Source organism: Drosophila nasuta, chromosome 3 (assembly GCF_023558535.2).
Source record: "Drosophila nasuta strain 15112-1781.00 chromosome 3, ASM2355853v1, whole genome shotgun sequence".
NCBI lineage: Eukaryota > Metazoa > Arthropoda > Insecta > Diptera > Drosophilidae > Drosophila > Drosophila nasuta.
In genome coordinates, this window is record NC_083457.1 from 32,844,254 (window position 1) to 32,861,046 (window position 16,793).

Here is a 16,793-nt window from a genome sequence, read left to right on the forward strand (position 1 = left end):
TAGTAAGTACAATAATATAAATATTTGTGGCTGCTTATTGAGGAGTGAAATTAATCAATTTACGTTATAAATAAATAATCTTTTTACTTCTAGAGTAAGAAAAACCCTAAGCAAAAAGGAAAAGAAAACTAATAATTTAAATTTACTTAAGAAATGTGATATTTAAAGCTGCGGAACAACTCAATACATACTTAAAAAAAATATGATTCGGTTTGCGTATTAATGTATTTCTTAAATCATACTAAATTGGCATATTACAAAGTAAAATTATTTTATTTTTAATTTGATTTACAATTTACGAATCTGTCTATTTCTATTTGATTTTATTATCAATGATAAAAAGCATACAATTCTAACAAATTTTCAAAATCACGGCTGTTTCTTTAAAAGCTCTGTCAACTGCAGCCATTATAGGTATTTATTTGACCTTCGGTATATTTAAAGAATAATCTGCAACGCATTTAAAATTTTCGTTAATTGACCAAGTGCAGCGACACGGTAAATTCCGCTGAAAAACAAAATGCATTTATTCGGCAGAAGATGACAAATGTTATCAAGGGAAAGGGCAATAGATCAGCACGCGAAGTGACAATAAATTTGTATTAAAACGCAAAAGAAATAAACATAATTAAATTAAGCAAAATGAGACAAATCAAGAATAAAGCATAAAGATTAAAGAACATTACAATCTGTAGCAAGAAAGAGGCGAATGACAAACAACGCGCACAAGCAATTGCTACAGAAAGAGGGAGAGAAAGAGAGAGAGAGAGAGAGAGAGAGACAGAGGGAGATGCACACAGACAACAATTTATTAATTATAGTTGTGGAGTGTTCACTTGTATAATAATAATAAAAAAGGGCCACTCGTCAGCGCTGCTGGGTCAAGTTCAAGGACAAGCAAAGCGACGACGACGACAACGTATGGAAATGAATGGGAATTCGAATGAAGGAAGGGGAAAGTGCGGGGCATGTAAGTGCTCCAATGAATGGACGGCTGTGTGTATGAGTCTGTGTCTCATTCTCTGTGTGTGTTTGTAATGTAGGGCCGCTGCTCTCATAATAACCATATGGAGTAGATTATGTGCCGATTCGTGTTGAAGTAATCGCCACTGATTGATTTCGCTTTTCGCCGCTTATCAGCCGCTTCCTTTGCGCTGCGCCCGCGCCCTTTTGTAGATCATTGGGTCACAAACACACACACACACAGGCTTTTTGCGATGGCCCTCAACATCGATTTACCGCTTACAACTGGAACACACACACTTGTACACAAACAACTGATCGCTCTTGAGGATGATGCCACAGACAAAAGAGAAGATGCATCTTCGGCCTGCTCTGCCCACTTTCAAGCATGCAACAATGTAAAGAGGAAGGCAACAAGGCAAAATGAATTTGCAGCTCGTGTTAATCAAGCGAAACACTCGCATCAACACGATTACGACTACAGAGACTTTGCAAGTGCGAGTGTGAGTGCGAGTATGAGTGTGAGTGCGAGTACGAGTACTCGCTTTTATGCTCGATGCACTCAGACTGCGTGGAGCTGATTGTGAGTAGTTGTAGTTGCTGAGCACCCTGCAATAACATTTGATGGGTAAGTTGACACATCAAACTTTAAATATTTTTATAGAAATTATCAATAATAATCTTATATATACTTAAACATTTAATTTAAACATTATTGAACTGACAAGTATTTTTCTATTTATTATCACTTTATCATTATTTGTCATTAGAAATTCTTAGCTCTATCGATCAATCGATAATCACACTATTCATTTCTTTTGAAAAATACTTAGTACTTAAAAACTCAATACATATTTTGTAAACCAATGAAATATTACTTTTAACTGATAACATTATCCATAACTTTAAAAAAAATTGAATGAAATATGTTATACATTTTATCGATCACGATCGCTGTTATCGATTGCTAACAGATACTACATTACCTAGTCAATAGTAAACAATGCGAATTGAAAAGATCCATAAGATAATAATAGATCATTTTAAATCTCAGCTATACTTCAACAAATGAGTGAAATATGTTATACATTTTATCGATCATGATCATTGTTATCGATTGCCATCAATCGAACAAATACTACATAACCTAGTCAAAGCTTAGTAAATAATGCGAATTGAAAAGATCGATAAGATAATAATAGATCATTTTAAATCTCAGCTATACTTCAACAAATGAGAATCGCAGAGAAGGGCGTCGGTTGATCGTCTTAACCCTTTTGCTCGCTTCATTCTCTCCTCTCCAAATGGAGCATTCTTGCTTGTTATCAATTGTTGTTGTTATTGCATTTAAGTGCAGCTTGTTAATGCTCATTAAATGTTAAGGGAACGCAGTGCCTGAAGCTGCTGAGACGGCAAAAGGGAGGCACTGAGACTGAGACAGAGACTGGGAGTGAGCTGCATCCAGAGGCAGTTCCCCCAATTGCAATTGCTCTGTTGTGTTGTGTTCTGTTCTGTCCGAGAGATGCAGCAACTCGATGCAAAAAAAACTCGATCCAAGTCTTACGCTTTAGTCCATAAAATGAAGTGAGCCGAAAGTGTCGCGGCGGGCGCGTTGAGAAAGAGTCGGATAGCCCTCATTTACATATATAAACATAAACTCTGAGAGTCTCTCTCTCTCAGTCTCTCAGTCTTATGCATTCTCTCTGCGAAGAGTTGAGAAAAGTGATGGAAAAAAAGAGAGAAAAAGTTCTAAGCCCCAAAGGTGGAAACTTGTCGTAAAATGAAAATTCAAATGAAAATCTTGGAAACACAAACCACAAGGCATAGAACGTTGGCGTCCTCCACAGCGCGTGAAAAACCTGTTCGTTGAAAAAGAGGCTTGTTGTTGTTTGTTTATTGTTGTTATTCTGTGTGCGAGTGTGTGTGCGTGTGTGTGTATGTGTGTGGAGCATCCAGAGCTAATTGAAAAGAAGTATAAACAGTGTTTTTTTGTGTTGCCTTTGATTGACTGACCAACCGAGCCCAGATTGAGACCGAAACCGAAACAAGACAAGATCAGTTCAGATGAGCTGAGTTGAGTGTGGAGTGAAGCGCAGGGCGAGGGGAGACACTGCCGCAGCAGGCAGGCAGTCTGGTATGGCATAATTGTGGGATCTTCAAGAACAACAACAGTCGAGAGAGTTAATTAATAATGCAAAGCCCATGCGCTTGCATTCACACACTCATTCATTCATTCACTTGCTCACTCGCTCACTCATTCACTCGCTCATTCATTCAGTCAGGAAGGCAGGCAGTAGGCAGGCAAGTCAGTCAGTCAGTCAGTCAGGCATTCAGTTATTCAGTCGCTGGGACATAATCATAGAGGAATCTTAACTTTGTTGTCGTTTCTACCAGTTTGTTATTGTTGATGTCGATCTCACTGATCGACAGGATACATGGCCAGATGTGGTCATAACACAAGCGTGTGAGCTACTTAGAAGTCAATGAATCTAGATCTAACACAAAAATGGAAAAACTATTGAATGCATAATTAAGGTTAAGCCATAAACTGAATCCTTTCTCAGCTTATGCCTTAAGCGGATGGAACTGAAATTGAAATCGAATAGATGTGATGTTAGGAGACTTTCTATGTTAGTACAACTTTTTCTTATAGGAAATGTTGCTATAAGTGCATTATTAAATTGTGCTTACATTAGTTAGCTAACTGCCTTTTAATATCAATTTTCTTTCATGTATAAATTAATAATATTAAAAAAAATACTCTTTTTAATTGATCTGTTTACTGTTCCCCTCTTTTTTTTAAGAGATCTTTCCTAACTTTATTATTACTTAAAAGCACAATCAATTATTCTTACTCATACTATACTTTATTCATTTTATATTTATGTTCCATTAACACAACACTCTACATCTTCTAATAGGCATATTAAATATTGTTCTTACATTATAAATCGATCTTCATCTAGTAATATTACATTTACCTTGCTTAAAATCTTTTTATTTTAAACTTTTATTTAAAGTAAACTGTTTACTATTTCCCTCTATTAGTTTGTAGATCTTTCCATCTTTCCTATCTTTATTACCATTTAAGCATACCATGCTTTATTCATAGTACTAAATACTTTTAGTACTTGTGTTCTATTAGCAGAACTCCCCACATACATATAAACAATATGAATGCAACCCTTAACTCTAGCTGATCCGATCTGATCTGCTCTATTAAATAATACCACGCACTTAATTCGCAGTACACAAGTTGTACATATAAATAAACGCATGCAAGAATCGCGTAGATCGTGTGACTTAAAACAACAACCACAACTTCCAACTCAAATTCGCATTAATTTAAAACTCAATCAAGGCAATTAGCGCGCACACTCGTCTCACTCTCTCCATCTCTCCATCTCTCTCAATCAACAGCTCCCTATACATATTTCATACACGATCCCTTCCTTCACCTTGCCCTCATTCTCCATCTCCTGCTACTCCCCCTCCTCTTCCATCTATTGCTCACGCAACAAATCACAGTGAGAAGCGACACTAGGCGGCAACATTGTTGCTGCAGGTCGGTCAGACGCTCAGCACAGCTGATTCGATGTGCCTAGACGAACCAGTTATGCAGTAGTCGTAGTCGTAATTGTAGTTGTAGTCGTAGTCGAAGTTGTTGTAGTAGTCCAACCTACCTCACGCCAAGCGAAGCCAAGCCAAGCAAACTGTGAGAGGCCCCTCTCACACGCTGCCACGCATTGAGGTAGTTGCTGTAGATTGTTGTCGTTGTTGTTGTTGTTGCTTCTGTCGTCATGTTGCATAAATGCTCCTCGCTCGATGTAAACATTTCAATAAGCCACCAACAACAATAGCAACAAATCGCCTTGGGGCCCATTGTTTCTTGGCAAACTTTCATTGAGATTTTATATGCAAAAAAAAAACACAACACGAAGAATAAAACGAAACAAATCCAACACACACACACACTTACACACACATACGCAGCAAGCAAGCAGGCAGTCGGAGGCGCACTTGTTGTTGTTGTCCTCTTATCAGCGGGAGAGCAAATAGGAAAAGAGAGCAGAGCACAAAACGAGACCAAGAGCACGAGAGAGCGCAAGTGCGTGACTATGACTGTGTGTGTGTGTGAGAGAGCGTGCGTGAGTTGCTCAGCATGTGTGTGAGAGAGCGCAGTTTAGGCATGGATGATGCTATCATATCATGCGGCATCGCCTGCCGGGAGACCAGACCCCACACACACACACACACACACACAGACACAGGCAAACAAGTGCACACGCAAAGAACCTTACCTTACTCACACAAAACGGATTCGAACAGCTGGTCGGACGATCGTTTGATTGCACGATCGACACGATCGATTCGATTCGTAGCCACTTGTTGCATCTGTTATGGTTGTTGTTGTTCCTCTTGTTGTTGTTGTTACTGTTGCTGCTTGCTTATTAAATCAGAGTTGAAGAGTTGCTCGCGTTCGCTTTACCGACGCGCTCAAAAACGATCGTTCATCGTCGTTTCTGTCGTCGTAGTCGTCGTCGTTGGCGTCGTCGTTGGCGTCGTCGTGGACTGTGGGCTCAACATTGTATTCCCATTCATATTCAGTCAGTCTTTGACTAAGCGTCGCAGTTGTCATCGCAGCGGGCACTGTGGTAGTTACTCTTGCTTACTGATATTCATATTCCGTCGTCAGTTGTGTGTTAGTTCCTCCGGTTTTTGGTTTCGATTTCGATTTCGATTTGGACAACAAGAGAATAAAAAACGCTAGAAGCTACTCACATCATATGTAATTTCTATCAAACGGATACGGATGCGGTTTTTGATTACACCACGATCATACTAGCAAATGCTGGCAGTCGGCAATTACGAACCTCCATTCATCCATCCATCTTTCAGACGAGTGCAAAAGTGCAATGTCTGGTCGTGATTATAAATGTTTAGCATAGCATTCTATTGTTTTCGGTACCATGACGACTAACAACAACAACAATATCAACAACAACAAGAGCAGCTGATTCTGATTAGAACCGCAGAAGAAGATGCAGCAGTAAATAAAGCTTTAACAACAAATATTATCAATGTGCAATATAGCTAAAATATTTATAAAATATTCTAGAAAAAAGAAATAATCAATAAGTAATACATAATTTCGATTAAATTAAACGCCGGTTAGTGATAATAGCTGTTATATCTCAATACATAAATGCAGTGCAATGTTCTCTATATAAATAATTGAAAATAAGTGAATTAATTTAGTGAAAATATAATGCCTGAAGTGCGAGCTGAAAGTCCACAGACTTAGCAACGATAAAAACAAAAATACTAAGGAATTCACCAAGTAATAAATAAATTAAATAAGGTGAGTTTAACGAAAAAGCTTTTCAAAATATAATAATGAAATAAAGAATTAAATGAGAATATGTTTTAATGTGTCAAGGTCGATTTATTTTTATACATTAGAAAATTGGGTTTCGATTTCAGTTTCTAGATCGGTTTTATAAAAGTTGTTGAAGCAGTAAAATATTTCTTAAGTATTTATTTTCCTTTTGTGTATACCTTTTCTTCTACTCATTTTTATGGCGAATCCAATGTTAAATTTTATACTTTTCGCATTAAATTCAAGATCTTAAAGATTTGCGCTTGAACACCCCACGCTTGGAGGCAGTCAATCACAAAATGCAGCACAATTGTAATTAAATGTACGCAACTTCAAAATGAAATCAGCAAATAATTACAAGTACATATTATATATTTTTTTTTTTTTTTGTTGTTGTATATACATAAATGTATTTATTTTTATTGTACTTTGGCAAACAAACGCATTAAATTGCAATTAGCTTCTTAGCTCTTCTCACGGCTGCTGCTCTTGTTTATCGGCTCTGTGTGTGAGTGTGTGTGTGTGTGTGTGTAGTGTGTGAGTGTAAGCTCATTTTTTTATTTATTTATTAATTTTGTATTCATTATTATTAATCAGACAGCAGCACGCGGACTTTAAGAGTTTGCAGCTCTTACAATGTGAGAAATGCATAATAAATACATCAGTATTAACATCAAGAAGCTGTACTTGAAGATACCCTGCAATAGAATTTACAGAAATATTCAAAACATTATACTTAAAGATACCTTTTATTATATACTATAACTGAAATATTATAATTATATTCAAAATATCATACTTCAAGATACTCTGCAAATGAATAAACTAAAATATTTAAAATATATTCATAAATATTCTAGTTAAAGATACCGTGCAACAGAATTAACTAAAATATTAAAACTATATTAAAAATGTCGTTCTTAAATAAACGATAAATAGAGATCTTCAATTTTTTTTCATAAATATTAGACTTAAAGATACCATGTAACTGCAGTAGTTTTGAATATTAAAATTCTATTTAGAATGTTGTACTTAAAGACATTTTGAAATCGATAAACAGAAATATTCAATAATGTTATACTTAAAGATACCCTGTAACTGGATAAACAGAGATATGCGAATTCCCCTGCGTTTTATGATTATTTTGTGTATTATAATTCCCTTTTGTTATCAATTATATTCGCCTCAAGTTCATTATCATCATTAAAAGGCAAAAACTCCCATCAGCTGTGAGCACACAACACGCACACACACACTCACACACAACACACACACTCACACATTGCGTAATTGACACCCGCCTCGTGTTGTTGTTATTCTGATTTGTAATAAACGCAAATAAATGAGTGTAAATTTTTAACATTTTCAAAGTGAATGTCAGACATTATGTTTTTTTTTTAAATTTTTCAATTTTTGTTTCATTTTTTTTTGGGTCTTTGGTATTTTGACCGTACATTGACCACTCGTTTTGTATTATTTATTCTTTTTTTTTTTTGCTTTTGAGGCGATGATACATTTTCGTTTATCGGCACGATTATTGTGCTCTGCTCTGAACTGGGTTTCGAGAATGAAATATGAGGTGCATACACTCCCATTTCCATTCATTCATCGTGTTTATTTATAGTTGACATGATCGTTTTAAATGTCAATAATTAATCGGTGTTTAACTTGCATTTTGAATTCTGCTAAACTTTCTTGTGTTGAATTTCAGTAGCTCTTAATAGCATTCATTTATCAGAGATTAGCTTACTGAACTTTGCTTGAATTCACAGTCATTTAACGCTGAGTTTATAATCTATAATATCAATGAAACAGACTAAACATGAGCTTATGATATTTTACTTAAAATCAGAATTGTGCTTGGATTAAGTTTATTAGAGTGGATTTGAATGAACTTTTGTTTTCCATTTTTAAACTGTAACATATGAATCGCCATACAAGATGATATATCTATTCTGCCTTTAAAAATGAAATATAGAAATAATAATACAAATCAACAACTCGATACATAAATATTCCGCCTGAAATATGAAAAAGAAATATGGAAAGAAATCCGTCACACTAAAATTCCAAAGAAAGAAAATAGAATATTTCTATATTCAAATATTTCATTACATTGTTTTTTTTTAATACTTAAATACATTATCTCATTTCATTATTACCTTAAGTACTTTAAAATTCCAAAGAAAGAAAATAGGAAATTTCTATATTAAAATATTTCATTACATTGTTTTTTTTTTGTATACTTAAATACAATATCTCATTCCATTATTACCTGAAGTACTTTGCAGATATCAATCTTAAAGAATGCTTAAATCAATTTAATTTATTTCTTCAACAGTCTTCTTCAATATCATGTTCTTATTATGTTATACTTTAATGCTTGCCATTCCTCCAGTTGTCTTCTACTTTCATTTATAGAACTGTTAATTTCTACCATAGTTTTGGGTTTGGTTCTTTAAATCGCTTTTGTGAGAAGAATTTTGAAAACGAATTAATACTGCCTACTCATTGTTATTCAATGAATGAATCTATAATGATCTCAAGACGATAATCTTTTCTATAGGCAATCCTCAGGCACTCAAAAGTTCTTTCACTTTTCTTCTCTATTGCCTTTCTAACGAGTCTTCAGCGTGTGTGTTGATGCCGGCTATTGAATAACTTAGGCCAAAAAAAAAGTAAAGAAGAAAACAGACGAAGCTTGTTTGGTCATGGACAGAGCCGGCTTTGGCGCTTTAGCTTTAGCTTTGGCTGTGGCTCTTCTGCAAAAATCTAATGCGAAATTTCTCTATTACCATTCGAAAGCAATGAGTAGGAGGAGTAATGCAAAGAGAGAGAGGAGAGGGTGGCAGTTGTTTGGTAGTTGGCAGTTTGTGGTTATCTCACGCGCGTCGTTGGCCGTACATTGAACTTGGCCAAACGTTGCTTGGAGCTTAACTAATGGGCTGAGATCTCGCTGGCTCGCTGCTCGTATCTTTCTCTCTTGCTTTCTGTATCTTTCTCTGCAGCCATCCATCTATCTATTCATGGAACAGCTGACAAATGCTATGCGCGAAAAAAAAAAAAATAGTAAAAAAAAATATTGTTAGCCCGCTGGCTCTTAGCTTGTTGCCTCTCGGCTCGGCTTGAGGCTTGGCCGTGACCATGAAGCCATCGCCATCGACATCGGTTGGTTCGGTTGGGTTCCGTTGCGTGTGCAATGTTATATGGTCGGGTCGGTAGTGACATAATCTGCTGATGTTAAGCGTTCTACGCTTTGAGCTGAGTGAGGTTTCTTCTTCTGTAACTGCGCAGCGGATCGCGTGGCTTTTATTATTTCTGTTTGTGTATTTCTGTATTTTTTTGTTTAATTTCTTACTTATTTTCGACTTGGCTTGGCTTGGCTTTGATTTGCATAAAGGTGAAAAATGTGCCAATAAAAATAGCCGAGAATATTGTATGCTCAAAACTGTATGTAAATTCTGATGAAAACACAAACTTGTTTATTTCGCAAAATAAACAACAACAACAACAAGAACAAATCGGCTAATTGGTAGAACATTTTCTGCCTGTATTTATTTAAATCATATCATATCAATTTATTTCTTTTTTTTTTGTTTTGTGTCACATTTTGTTGGCTGCCGTCTTTTAGCAAACGTTGTATAAGTGCAATATGAAGGAAGACGATTTTTTTTTATTACTTTATTTGGTTGGTTTTATTTTATTGTGCTGAATATTTTTATGTAGGTGTCAACATTATTTTGGCCAGTTGCAGTTGCACTTGGACTTGGACTGCCTGACGCCACAGAAGGAATTAGTTCAATGCGATTGAATTTTGCTTATTGAAGTACTTTTGGTTGGACTTATTTTGGGAAAGCATTAATCAAAAGCTGTAAACTAAAACCAAATAATGCAGAAGAAAGTTGAAAAATGATCAACGAATTAATCGCAGGAAAATAAACAAATGCGTTTACAATTCGCGTGCAGCTCAGAGTGAGGCGTGCGCCTCGCACAGTGGTTCGAGAGCTAATGAAAATGTATGAAATTAGTATTCCAATTAGAAAACAATCCATTAATAAAAAGATTATATAAATTTATGATCAATTAACAGAATGTGAAACGAAATATATACATTGATTTTATTTTAATTATTTTCTTTGAATATTTTTGCATAAATTTCATGAATAGGACAAAATTATACATTTTAGCTATGCAAAAATTCCATTAATATTTAAAATCGAGCTCAACTCAAAGCTGTTTCTACAAAGTTGTATTGTTTTCTACGTTCTTTTCTAAATTTAGCACAATCCGAAATGTATGCGAATTTATTTCCAGTTTTAAACACAAAATTATTAATAGAAAAACTTGTATCCGTGTTTCCTAATTCGTATTATATTCTTCCACACTTATATAAATATATTTTTTGATTATAATCATAAAATACGAAAATATTCAATCAATGCGTCGATATCTTGAGGGCATATCTTGAAAATGATTAATGTTCTAAGAGCTCAACATAGATGATATAAACCTTATTTGTCCAGACCACACATGGCAACGACGCAATCGTATCGTGTATATCAAATAAGACCACACGATCATGATGAGGTAGCAGCCCAAAAATTTATTTGCAAAGAAATTAAGATAACACAAAAAGTGTGTGATGTTTTTTTTTTTTTGGGGAATATCTACGTGACATTGCGCTATTCCTTAATGTCGTGTTGAACACATGTAGCCTTGTATATTTTATTTTTTTATAGAGGAGGGTCTCTTGTTCGTTATGTGATAGGCTTGTTTGCAAAAAGTGGAAACACAAGAAATTGAAATCATAGCCAGTTCAGCACTTCCTTCTTTGCTGTTAATCACTTCCTCATCTCTTGGAGCGACGCGTGCGCCGTTCTAAGCGCTTCTCACTTTTCCAAAGCAGCCATGAAGCGAAGCGAAGAACAAAAATATAAAATGAAAAAAAAAAAACTCGCTTTTAATAAGAATTCTTGCGAATTCTTCTCAGCAAACTCTGCGGTTGCCGGCACCGTGATTAATATGCAGATACAACATCGACTAGAAGATCTCTTTCAGTTGGTTTTGTCGCCGCGCGTTAGAGCCGCGTTAGAAGCCCAAGTCCAAGTCCAAGTCCAAGTCTCTGGAAACCAAACTGAGAAACCGGCTCTGGAAACCAGCCTCAGGCCAAACCGAAGAAAGCATCTTCGTGTAGAATGCGACATTAGAAAGCATATTATGTAATTTATTATTATGTAAATCGAGACGATGGGAAAGTTTTTTTCTAAACTCTCAGTTATTTCATTTTTTTTTTCTGTCTCGTCTCGTCTCGTCTCTCCACTTCTACTTCTTGCGCTTTTTGTTTTGGTTTAGAATTTCACAATTTCTAGAAATTTATTGGGCTAATGCGCATATAAGTATTCCACTTTTTTGTATTTATTTATTTTTGTTTTTTTTTTATGTTTTTGTGGTTTCTGTTTATCACATCGTAGTTTATGGCAGTTTCGGGAAATGACGCTTCAGAAATTCGCTGTTTCGCCTATTAAGCGCCAATACTCGAATTCGGTTGTTTTGCCATTCAATAAATAACATATATACACAGACATGCAAATATAGCTCGACTCTTATATAATACAAGATAAACGTGAAATTAGAATAAATTGTTTAACGATTGCTCGATAATTGCAAATCCGTGAAAGCAATGATAATCTGGATTTTAACAACAGCAAAAAGTTAAAGTATATTTATAAAGTTATTTTATACATAATTATAATTGACTTTGGTAGTGTGAAAGATTTAGTATAAATTGCCATGTGTGGTATTTATATTTCTAAATGTTTAATGTATTACAAATAGAACAGTTTAAAAGAATAATTGAAATGGGTTGAAATCGATTAAATTAAAATAGTATAAATTATCATATTTAGTATTTCATTTTCGAAATGTTTAAGACCTTTACTCAAAGAACTTATTAAAAAGATTTATTTTTTAAGAAGTATTTTAATTGGTTTTAAAACACTTAGTATATATTTGTATTACTTTATGTATTTAATTACTAGTATTTAAATATACCATAAACAGTATAAATATTCCATATACTATATATAAATAAATATTAAGTATAATGTCTCTATTCTATATTCTTTAAAGACTCATAAAAATAAATTTGATACCCATTATATGTATTTTGACTATGACAACAATCAATTTTCGCCATATGTTAGGCAATCTATATGACCTTCAACTTGCCCGATATTGAGTAATTGCCAGAGCAATTTAAAACACATTTCGCATTATCAACCTACATTTTATACTCTTTGGCTGTCTAGTTTCTTTTTTTTTGGCAAGTCACAGTGGAGTAGACGAATTTTGTATTTTGGGCAACCTTGAACTGTATCGTTGTTGTGTTTATCTTATCTGAACAAATACGTACTATATATATATTTCACATAAAGCTCGCTAATTTTCATAAAGACATTTGCCATTGTTCTGTCACAAGAAAAGATTCTACTAAAAACCAAACACTAAAACCAAAAAAATCGTAGCAACAACAAAAACTTGTTTGTTATCTCCAACGCAATTACAAAGCGAAATCAATGATTAGCAAATTCGATTGGCGATTTTGGAAAAAAATATAAAATTTGAAGTTGCATTTGATAAACGAAACTGGGAGAGTTTAGATCAGAGACCGGTTTGGGTTCGCATTTTCGATTTTTGGTCTAGTTTCGATTACGTTATTGAGGTCTGTTCATGACTCCAATTAAAGGCCTACAAAAAAAGATTTGCATAAAAGCTTTTAAAACACGATAAGCAACTACTACTGTACAGAACTAACCTCCCTCGCTCTCGCTCTCTCGTTCTAAAGTTCTAATGCTGTCTCTTTCTAGCGTCCAATGGTAATGGCCGTGATACTGTTGCTCGCCCTGGCACTTTTAGTCGGTTGCTATTGCGCGATTCACAGGCAAAAGATCAGTGCAATCTATCTGAAGCCATTGCTGAAGAATACTCCATTCGAGGACGTCTATCATGCCACGCCCATCGAGCAGCGCAAGCGTCGCGGCATCTGGGATATACCCGGACCACAGCGAATACCCTTTTTTGGGCACCAAGTGGATATTTTTCGTCTTCTTTCGACGCTACAAAATGACCAAACTGCACGAAGTCTACGCAGGTGAAAGACGCTCAACACTCGAAGGAATCCATCATCAATCTATGTTTACTTCTCTATACAGATCTGAATCAACAGTATGGCGACATTGTGCTGGAAGTCATGCCCTCCAATGTTCCCATCGTGCATCTGTATAAGCGCGAGGATCTCGAGAAGGTGCTCAAGTATCCCAGCAAATATCCATTCCGACCGCCCACCGAGATCATTGTGATGTACCGCCAATCTCGGCCAGATCGTTATGCCAGCGTTGGCATCGTCAACGAGCAGGGTCCGATGTGGCAGCGGTTGCGCTCCTCGCTCACCTCCAGCATCACCTCGCCCCGCATCCTACAGAACTTTCTGCCCGCCCTCAATGCCGTCTGTGATGATTTCGTTGAGCTGCTTCGCGCTAGACGCGATCCCCACACGAATGTGGTGCCCAACTTTGAGGAGCTGGCCAATCTGATGGGACTCGAGGCGGTCTGCACTTTGATGCTGGGCCGCCGCATGGGTTTCCTGGCGGCAAATGCCAAACAGCCGGAGAAGATCAGTCAGCTGGCGGCGGCTGTTAAACAGCTGTTCATCTCGCAGCGGGATTCGTATTATGGCCTGGGATTGTGGAAATACTTTCCCACCAAAACGTATCGGGACTTTGCCCGTGCCGAGGACTTGATCTATGAGTAGGTATAAGCTATAAGGTGCAGTCTATCAATTGCCTAGCATTCCCTAGCTAATGCTCTGTTTTAGTGTCATCTCCGAGATCATTGATAATGAACTGGAGGAGCATCGAAAGTCTGCTGCCTGTGAGGATGAAGATTCCGCGGGCTTGCGAAGCGTCTTCCTCAACATTCTAGAGCTGAAGGACTTGGATATTCGTGACAAAAAGTCCGCGATCATAGACTTTATTGCAGCGGGTATTGAGACGGTAAGTCCGCTAATTGTTTTTGAATAATAAACGATTTTTTTATATATTTGAAACGCTTTATTCGAAACGCATTAAACGTTTCCAATTGAGTCTGAATGGACTTTTAACATATTCCTTTTTAGTTTTTATTAAGAACGATTGAAAAGTCTTTTAAGTCTAAAGAGAGTGAAACGATAACTTTTCCCTTTCCTTTTTAGAGCTATCCGTAAACGTGATTAGTATTAGGTTCATCAATTGCATAAGCTTTCGCAATTCCTTTTTGTGCTATATTCTTAAACGTTTTATTCTTCATCTCCTTTTCTAGCTAGCGAACACGCTGCTATTTGTGCTGAGCTCCGTGACAGGGGAACCTTCGTCCATGCCCCGCATTCTCAGTGAGTTTCTTGAGTATCGCGACACCAATATCCTGCAGGATGCGCTGACCAATGCCACATACACAAAGGCCTGCATACAGGAATCGTACAGACTGCGACCCACGGCTTTCTGTTTGGCACGCATCCTGGAAGAGGACATGGAGCTGTCCGGCTATTCACTGAATGCGGGCGTGAGTATAGAATGGTATTCATTCCCTATTCGAATAGTTTCTGATTTGTTCGCTCTGCTTTTGACAGACTGTGGTGCTCTGTCAGAATATGATCGCGTGTCACAAAGACAGCAACTTTCAAGAGGCCAAACAGTTTACTCCGGAGCGTTGGATCGATCCTGGCACGGGAAATTTTACAGTCAACGTGGACAGTGCCAGCATTGTGGTGCCCTTCGGGGTGGGACGACGAACGTGTCCTGGCAAGCGATTCGTCGAAATGGAAGTCGTCCTGCTGCTGGCCAAGGTAAGTCCTCTAAGATCTCCGTATATTTAAATTATTAATCCATTTTTGATGTGCAGCTTGTGCTGGCATTCGAAGTCAGTTTTGTGGAGCCGCTGCAAACGGAATTCGAGTTTTTGTTGGCACCCAAAACACCATTGAGTTTGGTGCTAAAAGATCGCGAATTGTAAAATATCCTCCTCGCAGTTTAATGTATCTAATACAAAGCCAGAAGGTAAACAAACTAATGCTGTATATACGAGAAGGTAGAGATAATAGAATTGTACACTATTTGGGTATAAACGCTTGCAAATAAGAGAAGGTTTAAACGGGTTATTACAAGTTAGAAAAACACTGAATAAAACATGCGTATGGGTTTTTTTCTTTGAGAGAAAATTGTCAAAATACAATATTAAACATATTCAGAAGTCTGTTGAAATAGATAAGTTAAGATATCTTTTATAATAGACTTACAATAACGTTTTTCTCCAAGTCATTTGTTAAATGCGCCGAAAAGTATGCTTTAAAAATTATAACTTGTTTTAGTGTTTTTGAAATTACTTCTAATTGGTAATAATCAACCGCTTAATAAATCTATTTAAAATTTCTAATTGACAAGCGTTTGTAAACAATTAATATTACATATCGTGTGGGAAGCGGGAGATTATATGGAACCCAGAAATTAAACTAAATTTAAAATAAAACCAATCTGTATATATGCAAAATAATTAGCTTGTAGCTGCCGTATGATTGATGATGCATTTAATTGTTCAAATGCAATTTGCATTATGTTGTTGTAATTATTACTATTTTTATTATTATTGTTAATCTTAAGTAGCGGCAATTATTTGTGTGCGTGTAAACGGAAAGACTGTGTTTAAGTTTTGTTGTTTAAACGATGTAAAACTAATCCCATAATTTTGTATGATACAAAAGACAAACTAATTCATAATGCTCTGTACAGTTAACAATTTATTATATTTATTCAAGTTTTTCTATTATCTTAGTTTATTATCTGTGTATATTTTTTGTTAAATGAAAAAGAAAACAAAACAAGAGTTAAAAACGATAAAAGAGAGAAAATGAAAATAAAGCAATGCTTTTGAACTGTGTTCCCAATTGTTGTATTATTTATTATTATATTTATATCTTAATTATTAATTAATTCCAATTCAAGAGTTTCTGATTTGAATTCCTTGGGCTATTTCCAATTTCCCTTCTCAAAATATCCCTCGCTTCTTGGGTACATTTTATTTGGTGAGGGAATTTCCCTCATTTTAGTTTGGTTTACAACCTCTTGGTTAGTGCTTTAGCAACCGTAACACCCTGTGCGGGTTGTGTCTTGACTAATTACTGAACCAGTTTGCCTACAGTGACGTCCAATCAAACTACCAAACGACAAGTCGAAAACAATTTCTTAAAAATATTTATAACAATTTGCTCGCTACATTTATGGATATTTGCAATTAGTGAATGTGTTAATGAGTTATTCGCAACTTTTGTTTAATATTTGAGCTATTTATTTAGCAGTTATTGGTTGTGCAAACAGCTTGAAAAACACTTGGCTCGATTTAGGTTTTTAAACATGTTTTAAAC

General features: G+C 35.9%; 1 protein-coding gene across 1 annotated transcript; it reads left to right on the plus strand.

The window, feature by feature from the left end:
• The first annotated feature begins 12,960 nt into the window (after positions 1-12,960).
• On the plus strand, positions 12,961-16,309 carry LOC132791987 (ecdysone 20-monooxygenase). The gene is given in 8 exon segments (XM_060801165.1): positions 12,961-13,064; positions 13,210-13,422; positions 13,424-13,493; positions 13,555-14,149; positions 14,217-14,394; positions 14,699-14,938; positions 15,006-15,221; positions 15,278-16,309. Coding segments are annotated over 7 exon segments (1,617 nt in total). The 5' UTR covers positions 12,961-13,064; positions 13,210-13,215; the 3' UTR covers positions 15,389-16,309.
• Positions 16,310-16,793: the final 484 nt, after the last annotated feature.